Source organism: Notolepis coatsorum, assembly GCF_963971535.1.
Source record: "Notolepis coatsorum genome assembly, chromosome: 19".
Lineage (NCBI taxonomy): Eukaryota > Metazoa > Chordata > Actinopteri > Aulopiformes > Paralepididae > Notolepis > Notolepis coatsorum.
Genome location: NC_140183.1, coordinates 86,409,673 through 86,429,254, shown reverse-complemented (window position 1 = coordinate 86,429,254; position 19,582 = coordinate 86,409,673). Strand labels below are relative to the sequence as shown.

Sequence of the window (19,582 nt, the reverse complement as noted above, 5' to 3'; positions counted from 1 at the left end):
GGACATAGATACACACAAATCCAATTGGGAGAGAAATACAATGCATGGAAACTAGTAACACAAAATGTTATTGCAAAACCGAAAATGCCACAAAGTGCGCATTGAACAATATTACATTGAGAACCGTGACATCGCTAGTAATGTGTTGTTGCATTTATTTATACCAGAGTGTATGAGTTGTTGTGTTTTTTTATGCCAGTGTATGGGTTGTTGCATTTATTTATACCAGTGTATGGATTGTTGCATTTATTTTAGGGGTGCACCGATATATCGGTCGGGTATCGGTATCGGCTGATAAGTGCCTTGTTGACTGCCATCGGCCTATCGGCCGATAAGCTAAAATGTGCCGATGGCAGTAGCCGATAAATATCCATCAATTTGTGTCGTGTCAATCTGGTCCACACGTTCAAACGTTGAAAAAAGTTTCAGTCAAGCGACCTGCACAACGCCGCCGCCCCCCACACACACACGCTACTGCATCAAAGTTACTTATGATTAACAAAGGCATTCGTTTTGTGGCATTAATGTTATATAGTTACACGTTCAATAACATGATTGATTGATTGATTGAAAAGTTTATTAACAGATTGCAGAATGGGTACAGTACAGTACAGCTCAATACATACATCAGCGTATTTACCTGAACATAGCAAGCATTACTCGTTCATATCTCTCACTTCCTTCCTTTGCTCAGAGAGCCCGTACTGATTGTACCCATTCTGCAATCTGTTAATAAAGTTTTCAATCAGACAAATGTATAGAAAAGCTTTTATTATAGGGCGGTCAGGTGGCGTAGCAGAGATTGCGTTCGTCACCAACACCGGAGACGCTGGATTCGCCTGTTCGAATCCAACTCACAGCTCCGGCGTTGTCACCAGCTTGGCTGGCCGTTCACACTAATACAATTGGCTGTATTAGAGGGTGGGAAAGCTGGCGGGGTGGGTCCGGGTCATGTAAACAGCGACTCCTACAGTTCGGTCGGGGCGCCTGCTCAGCGTGGATAGGATCTAAGGGGGGTAGTGTGATCCTTCCACACGTTACACCCTCTCAGTGAGAGTCCGCGCTGCCAGGTGAAAAGAAGCGGTTGATTGGCTAGACGTGTGTCGGAGGAAGCACGTGATAGCCTCCAGTCTCCCAGACCGACTTTGGGGGGTAAGTGCGCAGCGACCAGGAAGGGGATTGGGAATTGGCATAACGACTAACATTGGGATGGGAGAAAAATCGGAGGAAAAAGGAGGGGGAAAAAGATAAAAAAAAATATATATATATTTCGGCTGATTCTCATGAAATCTTGATTTCAAAATTTCAAACATAATTTTTTTTAACAAACTTGCATCAACAAATTTCCTTTCCAAGCACTATAAGCCAGGTCTGGAGTATATGGGAATAATAATTAGAAATTATTTTTTTTACAATTTAACACCTTTTTGAACACATTTTCCAAAATAAGTCCTTCAAATTCTCATTACCACAACAGTCTTAAAACTTCAAGACAATAAGAAAAGCGTATACATTTTCAGTTTTAAGAATTGATTATTAACAGTCATAGACACATACCTGAAACTATGAAATAATATATATCTTTAAATAATCATTTTTAGAATAGTTTGTCATATTACTCTCATTACCGCAACACCTTCTGCAGTCGTCAACCAAATTTGTGATATTTCATGGAAACCTGAATTTGTCTTAAAATGTCATTGTAAACCTGAAAGCACATAACAAATAGATCATGGACATGCTTTTAGAATCAAATTATAATTGTTCACAAAATTAAATAACCTTTAAATTAACAGCTGTTGTGGTAATGATACATGGGTTTCGGAAATGAGATTAATGATTTCAGTAATGATGTTTCAAGTTTCAAGTTTCTTTAATAGTTGTCATACAGAAGTACAGAATACTTTCATACAAAATGCTTCTTACTGTTACGCTCCAGAGACTGTGCTAGACAAGATAGTATCAAATAACATAGTATAGCATGTAAATTAGAAGTAGAAAATGAGGTCACAGTGTTCAGTATAGACATATGTACAATGTTCGATGCAGAATAGACGTAACTGAGTTACCATATAATATACAATACTATGCAGTGTACTAATGTACAATACTATATAGTGCAAAGCAGAAATGGGATGAGGTACAATTTAGGTACAATTTACAGTAAGGTGTACGAGTTGTAGTGCTAATAAGTAGTGATAATAAGTATGCTAAGTGTTGCCAGACACAACTCGAGGCTTAAGAGCAAGCTTGTTGGTTATTCAAAGCAAACCACTTGGTGTGTCTGATTAGCCACAAACACCAAAGCAGTCAATTACATTTGTGTCATTTTACTTGCATCACAAAATTTTGGTAACACAACAAATTACATAATTATGGAAACCTCTAATTTACTGTCCATTTGTCAAGTTAACCTTTTTAATGATAGATTATTTCAGGGCTTGCCAACACTCACTGACTGCAGTGACTGGATGCTTTCATAAAATTGCAACTAAGGCATTTGCATATCCTCTCAATCAAATTAAGAAAAAAATGCATTTGTTCAGCTCACCTCACAACTTTATTCTGTTTAACAACATTCTGTTTAAAAATACAATAAGATGCAATCAATATACAGAGAATAATAACAAAAACAAATAAAACCTTTTCCATAGAACAATCATTGGTTCAGGTCATATACTTCAAAAAGTGCTTTAAATACCAAAAAATAACTCAGACAATCACACATATCATTATAGGCCTGATAACGCAAAATGTGCAACTCTGAACCTTGCTTAGATAATACAATCCATATAGGCCTAAGATAAATGTGTATATTCTGGTTAAAAACAAGTAGGCCTGTACAAAATGAAATAAAAAACAAGGACACAATCATGACAAAATGGGTGTCATGTATAAAACATGCTTAGACCTGTAGACCCCCCCCACCCCACAACACGCATTTACACACACCAGTGTTTTAGACACACTTCTTTGTGTATTTAGCCCAGATCTCAGCTGAAACACTAAAATGACGTGCAGAGGATGTGGCAGGTAGTGGCTCTGGGATGACACATTTGATGTCCTCCAAGTAATACCACACTTTCTCTCCATCGAACCTCCGAGATGGAATGCAGAATTTGTTCTCTCCAGCACAATTCATCGTGTCAACCTCATATTGATCATCCACAATCTGTAAAGGACATGGGTAAAAGAAAAAGTACAAAACAGGGCTCAGGATTTACCATTAACAAGTAACCTAGTGTCCATATCTAAAACTAGTTCTACATATACCTATGTGATGGTGCCAGGGAACAACTCTGCATCATACTCCACAAGGACCCACTTTACCACTTCCAAAACAGGTCCTGGCTCTACATTCTCCGTATCTGACTCCACATTCGCTCCTATGAAGGAGCACTCTTTTGGGAGAAAGCACTGCCACAAAAGCAGGATACGTCCCGGGTCTGGATTACCCCTGGTTTTGTAGATGTCAGCTATACGCAGAAATTAAATAATAAATGTATTAAAAAAGCATATGAATCAATCAAGTTAAGCCAACTTATGACAATTCATTAATTAATTAAAACACTCTTAACAGGAGCACTCATTCAAGGGTACTACGACTATGCTTGCACCTCATGGTACCAAAGCACCTCAAAGGCGCTAAGAACAAGATTACAAACATCTCAAAACAAACTGGTCAGACTACTGCTTGACCTTACTCCTAGAACCCACCTCACCCCTGCCCACTTTGACAACCTAGGATGGCTTAGAGTAGACGACAGAGTACATCAACTTGCAATGGGCCTGGTCTACAAGATACACTGACTACACCACTAAGGTACCCATGTACATGTCAAAATACTTCCCAAAGGTCAGTGAATACCACGAACACAACACCAGAGTGAGTTCCACAAATCATGTTCAACCCAGATTCGGCACAAACAAGGGTCTAAACACGTTTCGCAATTATGCCACATCAATGTGGAACGCCCTACCCACAGCCGTAAAAAAATTTGTATCCCTACCCACCTTCAAAACCGTTCTCAAAAACACCTACAGGAGGCTGCAATTTGAAACTGGCCCCCGTAAATGTCCAAACCCTCCCATCCCATCCCCTCCCCCCCACCCACCACCTCCCAATGTACAGTCTCCTCCCCCTCGTATGTATATATTTTCTGTTAGGATCTTTGTTTAACAGTACTGTATATTTGCATATTGTGTGTCACAATTGTAACAGTACTGTAAATCTGTATGTCATGTATGTCATAAATGCCATGATATATCTGTATATCTGTATGTTGTGTATGTCATAAATGTCATTATGAATTGAAAATGAGGGACCCTGATGTAAACAAGATGAAAGTATTGAGCCGTACTGTATTGTACCCATTCTACAATCTATTGTTTCAAGTTTCAAGTTCAAGTTTCTTTAATAGTTGTCATACAGAAGTACAGAATACTTTTATACAAAATGCTTCTTACTGTTGCGCTCCAGAGACTGTGCAAGACAAGATAAGTATGAAATAAAATAACATAGTAAAATTAGAAGTAAAAAAAATGAGGTCACAGTGTTCAGTTTAGACATATGTACAATGTTCGATGCAGAATAGACGTAGTTACCATACAATATACAATACTGTGCAGTGTACTAATATACAATACTATATAGTGCAAGGCAGAAATGGAGAAATGGGATGAGGTACAATTTAGGTGCAATTTACAGTAAGGTGTACGAGTTGTAGTGCAAATCCTTTACCAATAAATATAAAGTGTAAAGTGTGTTTAGGTGATCTAAAGTGTGGAGAGTGGGTGCTGCTGCAGTGTGTTGTTTGTTTAAGTGAGTGTGTGGGTGTGTGTGCTGTGTGCATTTGATGGTTGTTGCATAGTGATTATTGTTCGTTTAGCAGCCTGATGGCCTGGGGATAGAAGCTTCTTCTGAGTCTTTCTGTGCTCGCCTTAAGACTCCGGTATCGCTTGCCTGACCGCAGCAGTTCAAAGAGGCAGTTGTTCGGGTGGCTCGAGTCCTTAATAATTCTCTTAGCCTTCCCCTTGCACCGCTTGTTGTAAATGTTCTGGAGGGTGGGAAGCCCCCCTCCAATTGTGCGTTCGGCTGAACGTGTCACTCTTTGTAGTCTGCTACGGTCTTGTGCAGTGCTATTCCCAAACCAGGAGGTGATGTTGCCGGTCAGGATGCTCTCTATTGTACATGAGTAGAAGTTTCTAAGGATCTTCTGACTGACTTGGAACTTCCTTAGGCGCCTGAGGAAGTAGAGGCGTTGTCGTGCCTTCTTCACAACACTGTCAATGTGTGTGGTCCATGTCAAGTCCTCGGATATGTGGGCTCCGAGGTACTTGAAACTGTTCACTCTCTCAACCGGTGCCCCGTCGATGCTGAGGGGGCTGTAGTCCTTGACCCCCGACCTCCTGAAGTCCACAATCATCTCTTGTGGACTGTGTTCAATCAATCAATCAATCAATCAAACTTGTTCAACCTCATGTCACATTGACTTACCTGGTGAATCTTCATAGTCCCGGGCACTAGGGATGCCCCCCGGACCCCGGTTTTGAACGGGAACCGGTACTATATTAGAAAATACCGGAGTATTTATAAGCTCCGACGTCCTCGGTACTGCTATCGATACTCTAGAGATATTATTATTATTATTATTATTATTATTATTATTTAAAAGTTGCGAACGATCCTCTCTCTGTCTCTGCACGAGAAGCGAGCCGCAGCCAGCGAGTAAATTATTACACACACTCCTCGCGAGTCGCTCGCTAGTGCTACACATAGACATACGGGTACTACATACGGGTACTCCTTAAAGTGGAAATGAAGCAGTGCGATAAATACATATTCATAGCATCACATTAGTATTTAGATAAGCCACAGAAGAAGTCACGTTATAAAAATAAGCAGTTTCTAAGAAAAAACGATTTGTTGTGTACATTTCTGAAGCATTTAGCATTATGGGCGCGGCCATTTTGTTGCTGACGTCATACCGTGGGTTGGGTGTATACACTCTGGTTAGCTGCCTATATTGAATGGGTCAGTCAGCAAATAAAATGTTGCCTACAAAACAACGGGACCGCGGTGGTTCTGTTTGTATTGCTCCTGGCTGTTCAAACTAATTTTACCATGTGAGAGAGAGGAAAGTTGGTTAATTTCCACAAACTACCAGTGAAAAAAACAGTGTTGTTGACATGTTGGCTCGGGCTGGCTGCACTCAGGCGGCGCGACCAGCCTGTTGGACAGGGAAGGAGGATCTGCAGAGAACACTTCATTGCCTCGGATTATGTTGTTGGGGTGGGATGTTTGTCCAGAAGACCACTAATCAGCTGAAGCCGGACGCGGTTCCCTCGGTCTTCGACAGACAGACCGGCGTTAGCTCTCGGGAGCGATCGCTAGCTAGTTGGCACGAGCCGGGGCCCGGCGTTAGCTCTCGCTAGCTAGTTAGCGTTAGCAACCGGAGCGTCGCGGAGCATTCAGCCTGCTGGCTACACAGCTTGTGTAGCCAGCAGGCTGAATGCTCCGCGACGCTGGTTGAAGTGGGTCTAGGTAGCCAGCAGGCTGAATGCTCCGCGACGCTCCGGTTGCTAACGCTAACTAGAGCTAACGCCGGGCCCCGGCTGGTGCCAACTAGCTAGCGATCGCTCCCGAGAGCTAACGCCGGTCTGTCTGTCGAAGACCGAGGGAACCGCGTCCGGCTTCAGCTGATTAGTGGTCTTCTGGACAAACATCCCACCCCAACAACATAATCCGAGGCAATGAAGTGTTCGCTGCAGATCCTCCTTCCCTGTCCAACAGGCTGGTCGCGCCGCCTGAGTGCAGCCAGCCCGAGCCAACATGTCAACAACACTGTTTTTTTCACTGGTAGTTTGTGGAAATTAACCAACTTTCCTCTCTCTCACATGGTAAAATTAGTTTGAACAGCCAGGAGCAATACAAACAGAACCACCGCGGTCCCGTTGTTTTGTAGGCAACATTTTATTTGCTGACTGACCCATTCAATATAGGCAGCTAACCAGAGTGTATACACCCAACCCCCGGCATGACGTCAGCCATGACGTCAGCAACAAAATGGCGGCGCCCATGTTGAAAACAGGGATATTATATTATATTTTTCAGACAAATAAGATAGATTTCACATTTGATTATAGAACCCTGTCTTACACAAGGTACACAACAAACAAACTAGGATCACATTGCTCACTGCTTCATCTCCACTTTAATGAAAGTGCTGTCCCCGACGCCCCGTGCTATAGCGCGCTGCACACAGACAGCAGCTCTGCATGCACTGAGTCGTGATCATGGCGGATAGAGCGAACTGCGAAGCGTTCTAAAGTATGGAATGGATATACTTTACAAGGGTCAATGCCGACAATGCACGTTGCCACAAGTGCAACAAAACATTTGCCAGTAAGGGTGGCAATACGAGCAATCTATCAAAACATGTTGGCAAAACACGATATTAGCGTGCAGAAATGCGCCGTATTTGACTGCCTTGCGCGCAGTGTTCCATCTGCATCCACGTCCACTGCAGCCGGTAAGCCAAGATACGGAGTTTCCTAGGCTAATAACGAATTATTACAAATAGGCTAATAAACAAAATAATTGTTTAGCTACAAATACTACAATCTAAAAACTTTTTATAGATCGTCAAGCTGAGGCGTCAGCCACCAATGTGTCCCAGGCCAGTGAGCCCACCACACATCCTCCCTCTACCTCCACCACCCAAAGTCCTTTCTCCCTAGCAGCTAGAGGAATGATGACAGAGGATAGGGTGAACGAGTGTCACAGGGCTGTGACAAAGTTTGTTGTCAAAGGCCTGCACCCCTTCTCTACAGTGGAGTCCAAGGGCTTTAGGTAACAACTAATCATTCAGTGTATATCGTTTTTTTTGTATACATAGTTGTCTAACTTGTCTGTTGTTGTTGTTGTTGTTGTTGTTGTTGTTGTTGTTGTTGTTATAAGTTATTATTGAAGCAGCTATTCCCACCACTCCACACAAATTTACAATAATTCAATCATTTCTAATCTTTACTGTAGGGAGATGCCCAATGCTCTCAACTGCAAATATACCCCTCCCTGCAGGAATGTCCTCAGTAACACACTGATTCCTGCCTGGTATAATGTTGAAAAGGCCAATGTTATCACAGAGCTTAAAGATGTGCCAAAGTTAGCCTTTACATCGGATGGGTGGACCAGCTTAACTCGGGACCACTACTAAATAAAATAGAAAGTCCCAAAATAGTTAATTTATCTGACTGCTTGTATTAATTGATAAAAAAAAGTAGCCATGTGCAGTAATATAGTTATATAAAAGAATAATAAAGCAATGTCGATTCTGTTCTTAATAATTTTTTTGCTAAATCAAAAAGAACCGATAAGAGTATCGATAAAGTACCGAACCGTTAAGCAGTATCGATAAGAGTAGTAGTATCGATAAAATCCTAACGATACCCATCCCTACCGGGCACTGTATTCAGGGATGGAGGAATCAAATCCTGGGCCGAAATGATCTCATCCTCTGTTACCATGTATAGCCTTACAGATGAGTGTGTTGCCAGTTGCTCATGCAGTGTGTTGGTGTCTGCGATGCTAGTTCCATAAGCAACAAGCCGGTCTGCTAGGTTCTTGAGTGCACCCCCTACCCCATCAGGGGCACCCTTGCCATGAGATGCCTCTGAGAAGTTCCAGGTGACATATTCAAACCCTCTCATGAAAGGCACTGTCGAGGCCGGATAGAACGCTGTCTTGTTGCGGTACTGGGAGGTGGGTCCATCTGAAATAAAATGGATGTGCTTCACTTCTGGATGTTCCTCCCGGATGGACTTGAGCACTGGATTAAGATGAGCCCACGTTGCAACAGCATCATGCTTTAGGGACGCTGACAGAGAGGCAAAAGACTCATCATCATCAATCATCATCAAACCTTTATTTGAATAGGCAGGTTAATTAAGAACAAGTTCTTATTTTCAATAACGGCCTATTTGGGGGTAAAAAGCCCCCTAGGGGAAAGGGGATGGGGGATAAAATCAAATAAATAAAAATAAAACACAAAGGAACATTATTAAAAAGGCAGGACATACATACAGAGCAACAACTGAACTGAACAACAACTGGCGGACAACAGAACAATAGTGGCAGCTAGAGCTGCCGCGGTATTGATGTTATTACCGCACGCACACAAAATAAAAAAAAAAAGTTTGAATGCATTTTTTTTTAGTAGTATACTCTTTATAGCATATAGCCTGCCTCTAGTCTAAATGTCTATCTTTAGAGGATGACTTTGCAGCATGAATATTGTTTGGGATTCGGCAAGCACGCATTAGTTATTGAAAGTGAAACACTGATTAGAAGTTTCCCCTCTGGTCGTGCGCCGTTCACTCGGTGTCGCGGGGAGGGGTGGTTACCCCCCCGACCCTTTCTTATTATTATTACTATAAAGTTACTACTTTATAATAAAGGCATTCGTTTTGTGGCATTAACATTATATAGTTATACGTTCAATAACATCAGCGTATTTACCGGACCATAGCAAGGCAAGCAATACATATCTCAGTTCCTTTCTTTGCTCAGAGCGTGCTGAGTTGTCCCATTCTGCGGTCTGTTAATAAAGTTTTCAATCAGACAAGTGTATAGAACGAAGGGCTTTTATTATAACATTCGTTGCAGTATGGTATTTAGACCCTAAAACACATTGATACGAACTCCTATTACTATAATACAATGCTAGAGACTGAAAAATGACATTTATAATGCATGGGACCTTTAAGTCAATAGTCCATAGAAATCAATGTGGACGTATTGCGCTAATGAGAATTTAAGCACAAAATGTACTAAAATATTAAAATAATTAATTGTTATGAGTAAACAACTCATTGTACAAGAGAGCACATTTTTATCTTTAATATTATGTTTTGTTTACTTGAATAAATGCTAACCTTTATTTAGAAAAGATCACGGCCATGGTAAATCATTGATTTCATGAGAATGACCCATTTCGTTGCAGTAAAATCATTATGCCTCGTTTAGTACTCCTGTGGAGCGCTGGTAGTCCACTCGTGGCCGGCGGGGAGCTAACGTTATTAGCTCCGGTAGGTTTGTTATTGATACACTCGTGTAGATCAATGGCGGACTTCCCGGAAGTAAAAAACGAATAAGCGCTTCCCGATTGGTGGTAAGAACAGCAGAGGCGGGTGCAAGCGGTGTGACGTAATTGGCAGAATCGACTGTCAATCAAAATGGTTCTGTTGCATTGCTTTGGTTGAGAGATAGTGCTCTCTTGGCATGGTGGAATTAATATCATAAACATATTTCTTGATGTTTCCTTTTTTAAGTAAGTAAAGAGGCCTATGTTCATATCGGTGAGCACAATTTGTAACACAAAAAGAGAGACGTGTAGCCTATTTATTTATTTAATATTTTATTTATTCATTTTATTATTATTTTATTTGTTGCCATGCCTAAAATAATAGTCAAGCATAGGGCTAAAACATTTTCATAAACAATAATATAATTTTTTGTTATATGGTTATAATAAAAGCTTTTCTATACATTTGTCTGATTGATTGATTGAAAACTTTATTAACAGATTGCAGAATGGGTACAATACAGTACAGCTCAACTGGAGGATGAAGACCAGAAAAAGACTTTCGGCTTTTTTACATAAGGGTCCTCCATTTTCAATTCATCAAAACATTTAGAGACATACAAATATACAGTAGTTTCATAAAAAAAAAATACAATCGGTATCGGTGGCAAATTTTCATATCGGTGCATCCCTAATTTATTTATACCAGACTGTATGAGTTGTTGCATTTATTTATGCCAGGGTGTATGGGTTCAGGTTGTTGTGTTTATTTATGCCAGGGTGTATGGGTTGTAGGGCTGACCTTCGAAGCTTTTTTTGGCAATCGAAGCTTCGGGGCCGAGCTTCGATTTTTAATTCGAAGCTTCGAGAAAGAATTAATAAAAAAAAATTATCTTATGTTGTGGGACTTGTACAGCACTTTGGTAAACTTTGTTGTTTTTAAATGTGCTCTATAAATAAAGTGGATTAATTAATTAAGTAGCCCCTTTCGTGACTGTGACGCAGCCAACAAGGTTTCACTCGGCTGCGCTGCCTGGGTGCAGTGGGGCTGCTCTCACAGCCAACGACATGACATTACATAATTATTGTAAAGGCCATATGAGTGTTTTGGTTATTATTATTATAGTGTCTTATTTATGTTTGAACACTAGAGGGCTCACCGCCTCTGTTACAAAGGGTCAGATTAAACCGAATATATATATTTATTACTTGAGATATATTGTATAATATTTGTATATCGTCTGATATCCCTTGTATATTCTTTGTATATATACACGGAATATCCCTTTACCTAGGTACAGGCCAGACCATAATATTCGTTCTCCTATTGGACAGCGACCCCTAGGCGCCAACGGCCATACCCCCAATGGCAAGTTCAAAGCTACCGCTAAGACATGTCTCAACATGTCCAGGTTTGCGCAGTAATACGAGACAGAACTGAGGTTGGCACTAGATTATTCACCTTACGTATAAATACGTCGCAGGTGGATACAGCAGTGAGTTGACCCAAAACGTTGAAGCCTTCACCACGATACAACATGCCGTGAAGTGGGCCCCTTTGCCCCTAAATAGAGCCTTGAGAACCGCGTGCGAAATAGATAGCTAAAGTGTCAGAGTTTAACGCTGTATCGTCGAGTTCGACTTATTCTATTGTAAAGTAATAGTCTATTATTTATAGTGTATCGTGCGGCTACCGTTCTACAGTGACCAGCATTACCACCGGTTCGTCGTACTCTAGCTAGTGCACTTATCCAGGCTGGGCGGCCTAAACTCGTGCCGCCATCCGAGGAGTCCTAGACGAGAACCGTTGGATATGTACACCGGAGAACCTACACCGGCGAATGCAGAGCCTTTTCCGGCTGGATTATATTGCTTTGGTACTGTGGCTGCTGGAGCAGAGAATCGTCTACCCCACTGCTGTGTGGGATCTACCCTGTGAGGAGCACCATCGAGCCCGCCTCTAGGACCACAGAGGCTGGCTAGCTTTCATCCATGCTGTCTTGCATATTGGAGTATAGCTGTTGCTTTGTCTACGGACCAAGGGATTATTGCACTGGCTCCTGTATCTGGAGTCTCTTTATTCCGCGTTGATCCAGACTTTGCTCCCGAACATTCCTCTCCCCTGCTGGCTTACAACCGGAGGGAACCCCCTAGTATCTCCAGCTGACTACGAGTGTGCCTTATGTAATTCTTATGCTACAGGTGGCGTCAGTTATACCCATCTTTATTATGCTCATGGACTTACGCTCTTGACCTACTTAAGTGTTCTTCGCCATATAAGCGCAATTCATAATTCTCAATTTGTAACCTATCGTTGCTGCTCTAACAATAAATACCTCAAAATAGAACTTTCTTTGTCAAGCCGTATTCTTGTGTGGGTGTTCACCAGATATACCGTGTACTGTATGGCCAGTAATTAAAGTACATAACTAAGTAGTGGTTTAATGATACCATACTCTCAATACAGTCAGGGAATTGTACCCCTCAGTTACAGCCTCCATTATAGCCCCTCTTCTATAAATAGCCTAGCTAATTACCGTAATTGCATGCACCTGTGATGAGGATACATTTTCCTATCTGTCTCACCGTTTGGAACTGACCATGGAGCAATTGACGACTGTTCTGATTTAACCCTTCATTCACCTTTGGACAACAATAAACTCTGTAAACAGCAGCAACTTGGGACATTCCATATTTACATCACAAACTTTGGGACTGAGTAAGATAATTAATTGCGGGTGCATCGTGGACGCTTGTCGATTCATTGGGGAGCGACAAGCGGACACTACAATTATGTTGCAACCTTCGTCTATCAAGCAAACAATTATATAAATATTTATATGTAGTTGATAGAGACAAAGGCAGAATTCAACTTAATTAAGCACGTTTTATTAAGACATATTTTTATATGGGTCGGGACACTTTATAAAAAAGCAGCACAATAAACACAAATCTGTCCGACATAGTCTTAAATAACAAACGGCATTGCTTCGCTTCTTCGTCGACATGTCTGCTGCACATGTCCTTGTTGTTTTCAACACAGATAATCTCCACGTGCTTGTTGTAGAGAGGTGGAGTCGAGGCGCCGCTTACTTTCGTTTCATTGGAATGGAGGCGGAAGATTTTGGAGGCACATTTTTTTAAATTAAATAAATGTAATATTTTTTTTTTACTTCGATTTTATTTTTATGTTCGAAGCTTGTGCCATCGAACGAAGCTTCGAAGTATTTAAGACAGCCTTAATGCGTTGTTGTGTTTATTTATGCCAGAGTGTATGTGTTTTTTTTATTCAGAGTTTGCTTTTCTCTTCTTGCCCTCAGACCAGATGCGCCCCTTCCTTGATGAGTCTGCTGGGGGTTTTGTGGAGCGCCTCTTTGAGGCCCTGGAGGAGAGTCGCAGTGCTCGTGGCAACAAAGGAAGGGAGGATAAGAGCCGCAAGAGAGACCTGAAGGTAAACAACAGTTAATGTTTCATTTCTGCTAAATCATTTGGTTGACAGAGCTCACTAATGTTTTTGCTTAAGTACCTGATAACATGATTAAACAGTTTAGATTAATGCATATTTTTAGCTCTGATTATGACCTACTGTGTTAGGATTTACTCTGCTTTTGTGGATAATAAACTCAAATGGCTGTATTCTAATATGAAGTATTACCAGATTATTGACGAGGTCATGTCTTGGCTGGATGGTGTTCTGTCAGGATGTGTTTGGTGATGAAGCAGATGCAGGTGGAAAGCGAGAGCCTCCGCAGGCAGAAGACACGACAGGGGAGGTGAAGGTGAAGAGGAAACGTGTCCCCCGCTTTGAGGAGGTAGAGGAGCCTGAAGTCGTACCAGCACTACCTACAGAGAGCATGCTCACCAAAATCCAGGTACCAGGCTACTGCTGCCCTTACTAGCTGACTCTAGTGTGTGTAGCTTTTAAGCCCGGAGCCCTATTTTCTGAAAATCCGCCTAAAATACATACCTAAATAAATGGACTATTGCTCCACTTCTACAAGGTCCATTTTCATGTTATTGGTATCTAGGGACATCTATGGACCTCAGTGAATGTATTCCCAGTTCCAGAAATATTGTGTCTATTACTAGGCTTGCCTAAAGGAAAACTCCAACATTTTGGGAAATTTGCTTATTTAACATCTTCCCTGGAGTTAGACAAGAAGATACATACATTTTTCATCTCTCTGCATGCATTGGGGCTTAGGGAACGCCTGGACCGTTAGCCTAGCTTAGCTTCATCACTGGAAGTGGGGCAGACATCTAGCCTAGTTCACTACAGTCAGGAAATATACTCCAAATACAGTCAAAATAACTCCAAACGTTCCTGTAAACATGTGTATTTACCACGTCTCCCAGTCACACAAGTCACACGAGTCTCCCAGTCACACAAGTCTCCCAGTCACACAAGTCACACGATGGGGGTATGTATTTCCAGTGTCAGAAATATTGTGTCTGTTACTAGGCTGAGTAAATTGTAATGAAGAAAAGGAGAATATAAATTATGATTTATGATTTTTGCATCTTTGATCAAAAATTGATACGGGTAGGAGAAAATGCTCAATGAGCTCATTCACCACATTATTGAGATCATGTGTAAAAAAAATTCTAAGCAAATGAATAAAGGGAAGATGATTAAACAGAAGGATTTGTAGATACAGTAATTAATGATAATCGATTTTAATTATAAATTCATATTTGACCTTGAACTTGACCTTGACCTTATTATGGCCAAATCATACATCTATGGATAGGGAAAATGCTCCTGTTTCCAATGGCAGGGTTGAATCTGGATTTAGTCATTTCCTTGCGGTTTTTACGAAATTAGCATTTTCGATAAATTCGTATTTCCGATAAATCGTATAAAACATCTGTAAAATGAAAATATACACTTTGACTACTGTTTTTGATAGGGTTATGGTCTTTACTCTTTGCTACAAAAAAAATATTTTAAAACATTAACCTCTTAACATCCAAGGGCCCACATGTGGATGATTCTTTGCCGACCTCTAGTGGCTCGGGTGTGCATTTCTTTTAATACAATATATAGATAGAATTAAAGCCCTATTTGTTGCCTGTCGATTGCCCTTTCAGGTGACAAAATCCGTTGAGCGGTTCTCGAGTTACATGCCGATATGTGAGGCGTACCCCAAAGTACGCGAAAGTACACATTACCACCCCCGACTCCCGGGGCTCTAGTTCCGTCAATCATTTGGCGATCTCGAAAATCTTTGCACAGGGTTGTAGCCAATGAGTGCAGCTTTTGATATGATAATTGGGGATCTAATACGGTCTCTTGATCGATTTATGATAAAGAAAAGCAGGGGGTCCTATAGGGGGACCTTAAGGCTTAACTGCTGCATCATGAGATACTTGGTACTCAGCACCACACTCTGAAACTAGCTCTCCAGGTGGTATCGGATGAGATTTCAATGAGTTCTTCCAAGAGTTTGGATGGAGATGTGTCAGGAAGCTTTGTCTCAATGTTGTCTGTAAAGTTTTTTTTTATCCAGAGTAACTTGGTGATCCTTTTCTGTGTTTTATTAACACCAAGTTTCATAATGATTTTCAGATTTTGAGAAATGGTCAAACTTGGTATTGGTATAACAAATATGGTATTTTCATGGAAAACAGTGCAGCTGCAACAGATGGCACTTTAGTGATAATTTTCTGTAATCGAAAAAGAATATTTATTTTTTATTTATTTTTTTATAAATCTCTCTGTGGCACCCCTGTTGAGAACCGCTGCGATAAATGACCTTATTATAGCCAACTTGCACACTATGGATTGGGCCAAATCTACTCTTTCCAATGGCAGAGTTAAATTTAGATTTAGTATCACCAGGCGACGCGTGCATGAAGAACAGAATTAAATCTACAGCTCCGCCATTTTTAAACTGATTTCAAAATCGGATGGTTGCTAAATGTTCAAAATAGGGGAGACAAACTAACTGCGCTCCAATATATGCCAGAGTAATAAGATAAATAAAAAAAATGCATACACTAGTAATTTGTTTGAAGGCAGCTAGAGGCCGTTGGGAAGTGTAGTTTTAAAAAATTCCAACGCTCATTGAAAGGTCTGGGGGTCCTCTTCTCAAAATACCTACAATATCCATCATTCAGAGACGGTCGCTTTTTCAAAATGGCGAATATCCGCGATCACAACACATTTCAAAAACTAAAATCTCACTAATAACACTTTAACCTATTGGTAAACAAATGTATTGCTGAAAATATACACTGACTGCTGTTGTGACATGGTTAGGATGTTTACTCTTGAAAAAGAAAACGCTAATTATGTCAGTCTAGAGCAGGGGTCTCAAACTCAATTTACTAATTTTTTGCAAAATCAACTCTGCCTCTTTGTTAACTACAACAAGCAATGCTGTTTGTTATTTAAGATGAGGTCGGACTCGGCACCGACAGATTTGTGTTCATTGTGCTGCTTTTATAAAGCCTCAAATGACGGCTTACAATATTTCATGAAAGCAAAGTGTTTTGTTTGTCTAAGATTTAAAAAGGTTTAAACTTTACAGCACTGACAAAGTTGAACAAAGTGCTGTACAAGTCCCACAACATAAAAAAAAAAAGGATTTACATTTTCTTTTTTTTAAACTTTGATGTCAAGTAGGGGGCCGCAAAATATCACCCACGTGAGTTTGAGACCCCTGGTCTAGAGAGACTGCTTTATGACGTGATGTCATTTGCGATCCGGTGCTGGACCGCACGGGTGGAAGAGGTTAATGGATGCTTGAATCTATATTAATCATGATGAGCTTCTTGTTACAGATTTGAACTGCTCTCTCTTCCCCCCCCCCCCCCCCCCCCCCCCCCCAGATCAAACAGATGATGGAGGCAGCCACCAAGCAGATAGAGGAGAGGAAGAAACAGCTGAGCTTTGCCTCAACCATCCCCATCGCTTCGGTAATATACTCCTCCCATCTCTCCTTGTCTGAGTTGCAGATTTAGTGGGCTTCTGAATTAGGGATTGGCGTGAGTAATCGATTATTTGCCATTTCAACTGAACTGGTTTTTGAGGGTGCTCGATTTTCTTTCTCTTTTTAAAATAAAAATGTATTTAAAAATCGTTTAGTTACCACCACGGGTGCTTGTTTGTGCCGCTGACATGGAAATCTCTCTCTGAAATCCCGCAAGGCGTTAGTTGTTGCAGGAAGACGACACTAAGCTAATCCCACAAAAGGTTGTTGCGTTGGAGTACACCTAGCTTAGCGTTATCTAAAAAATGGGAGTGGCGGTTCTTGTTTGTGCATTTCCAAGTTGTACCGACAGCATGCTGCCTGCTTTGCGTGGCGTTTATGGACTATTGATTTCTATTGGCGGAAATATTCCGTTCCCTGAGCAGAGAGACCTGCTGCAGACAGAGTGGAGGTAATGTAATTATTACAAATGGTAACTTGACTGTTTTTTTTACTGACAATAGGCATTAAGCATCGGGTATATCGCTGTGGATTGTTATGTCACGGAGCGAGACATAATTAGATCGGTAGCACGCGCGTGTGTGAGTGAATGACTTTGCAAAATTTGATACTGTTAATAGGGCTGTCACTAATGACAATTTGTTATCGATTAATCAGTTGATTATTTGATCGATTAGTCGATTAATCATTAACTATTAATTTACCAGAAAAATCTATTTCAATTGAATATTTCAAAATGTTTAATGAGTATCCTCATCCTTTTTAGCGTTAGATTTAAAAAACTACCAGCCAGAGAGATTATTACCGGCCATAAATAGCTTTTTAGTATATTTCCATGAATTATATGTATTGTCATCTCTCCACTCCACGCTATGGTAGATACGATTAAAATGTATTTTTTATATATAGGCTATATACATATTTAAATCAATATCTTTCTTTTGAATAAAATAGGCTCAGGAACAGTGTTAATTTTGCCAACTAAAATGATGACGAAAGATGTTCGTCAACGAAGGTTTTTTCATGGCGACAACGAGACGTGACGTCACGTTATTGAAGACCATGTGATGCTAACGAGACTAAATTAAATTTAAATATTAAATATCGTTGACCACAACTGAGGACACAAATGTAATTTACAAAAACCAGGATGAAATTTCTCTTCATGTATGTTGATATTGTTGACTAAACAAGACGAGACAAAATAATAACTTTTCTTAATGCCATCGTCCCGACAGAGCAGTGTGACGGGGAGCTCTGTTATTAGCATTAGCTGAAGAGCTATTTGAAAAGCTAGTTTTAGCTTAACGTTACCTTGGCTAAAGTTGGGACTATTCATAATCCAGCTGCAGACCTGCAAGCAAAGTACAGCAAGTTGGCAAAGGAGTATTCCAAGGTAAATCACTTTTTCACCAGTAACGTTACATTGTTTGTATTTCCATCTAGCTCGCGTTAACTAGTGGCTAACCTAGCTCACGCTAATGTGGCTAACTGATCGACCTCTCGCACACAATTAATGACATGTTGCGGACAGCCATACCGGTGACAATGTTTAGCTTTTAGTGCCAAATGATAAGAGTCTGAGGCGGAGTCTCAAAAGAGAATGTTGAATATTTATTGTGCATTGAAAATCACAACAGAGCCTCTGCTACTAGCTAACCTAAACGGAGCCTTCTGGAAGCAAGTGCAACAACGTATAATGTCCGTGTGGAACCAATGTGCCAACAACCTTTCCGTGGGTGAAGCATAGTTGAGCATAGTTGTCATTTAATGATCCTAATACTAATCTATACAATCACCTGTTGTTGAATAAATACCATTACTTTCTAGTTATTACTAAAAAACAGTATATATAAAACAGCTGTAAAAAAGAAGAAAAAAGTTTTATAATTTATATAATATATATATATTTTTTTAGTACATTAACTAAAAATACTATGTCATCCGTTTTCGTCGACTAAATCTAGACTAAAACAAAAAAGACAAAATTGAGACAAACTGACTTAAGACTAAAATGCTCAGACATTTAGTTGACTAAAACTGACTAAACTAAAAATAAATGAAGATGAATAGGATAAACGAAAAAGGAGCACTTGACACATGACTAAGACTAAAACTAAAATAGCTGCCAAAATTAACACTGCTCAGGAATCAGGATTGTTAAAACGAATTAGCCTAATCCATGTGAAAAAGAGTAGCATATAGTAAATGTATGCACACACACGAGAGGGAGAATAGCTTATAGCAGATGGATGTTACAATATTTTTGCTAATGAAGTGAAATATTTACGGTAATCATCAACTATCAAGTTCGTTTTTATAGTGTACATTTTGGCTACTTCATTGATCATCATCATTGAATGTACAGAGAGAAAGAGAGAGACCCCCCCCCTTTGCTCACTATTAGAACTGATTGTATTGGCAACCGTTCCTAAGGAGAAAATGCCATAGGTCGACGAATCATGACAGCCCTAGTTGAACGATTCTAAACATTCTGTGAAAAGTTGACAGTTGGTCAAACTACACCTCAACTGAGAAATAGTTCCTTTACTGATCATTTGAAAA

General features: G+C 40.4%; 1 protein-coding gene across 2 annotated transcripts in view; it reads left to right on the top strand.

The window, feature by feature from the left end:
* Positions 1–19,582, top strand: part of prpf3 (PRP3 pre-mRNA processing factor 3 homolog (yeast)) — a 44,863-nt gene that overhangs the window by 1,975 nt on the left and 23,306 nt on the right. For both annotated transcript variants that reach the window (XM_084336932.1, XM_084336931.1), the window contains exons 3-5: positions 13,403–13,533; positions 13,784–13,954; positions 16,917–17,003. In XM_084336932.1, the coding sequence (XP_084193058.1) occupies positions 13,403–13,533; positions 13,784–13,954; positions 16,917–17,003 (389 nt within the window). The remainder of the gene's footprint in view (positions 1–13,402; positions 13,534–13,783; positions 13,955–16,916; positions 17,004–19,582) is intronic.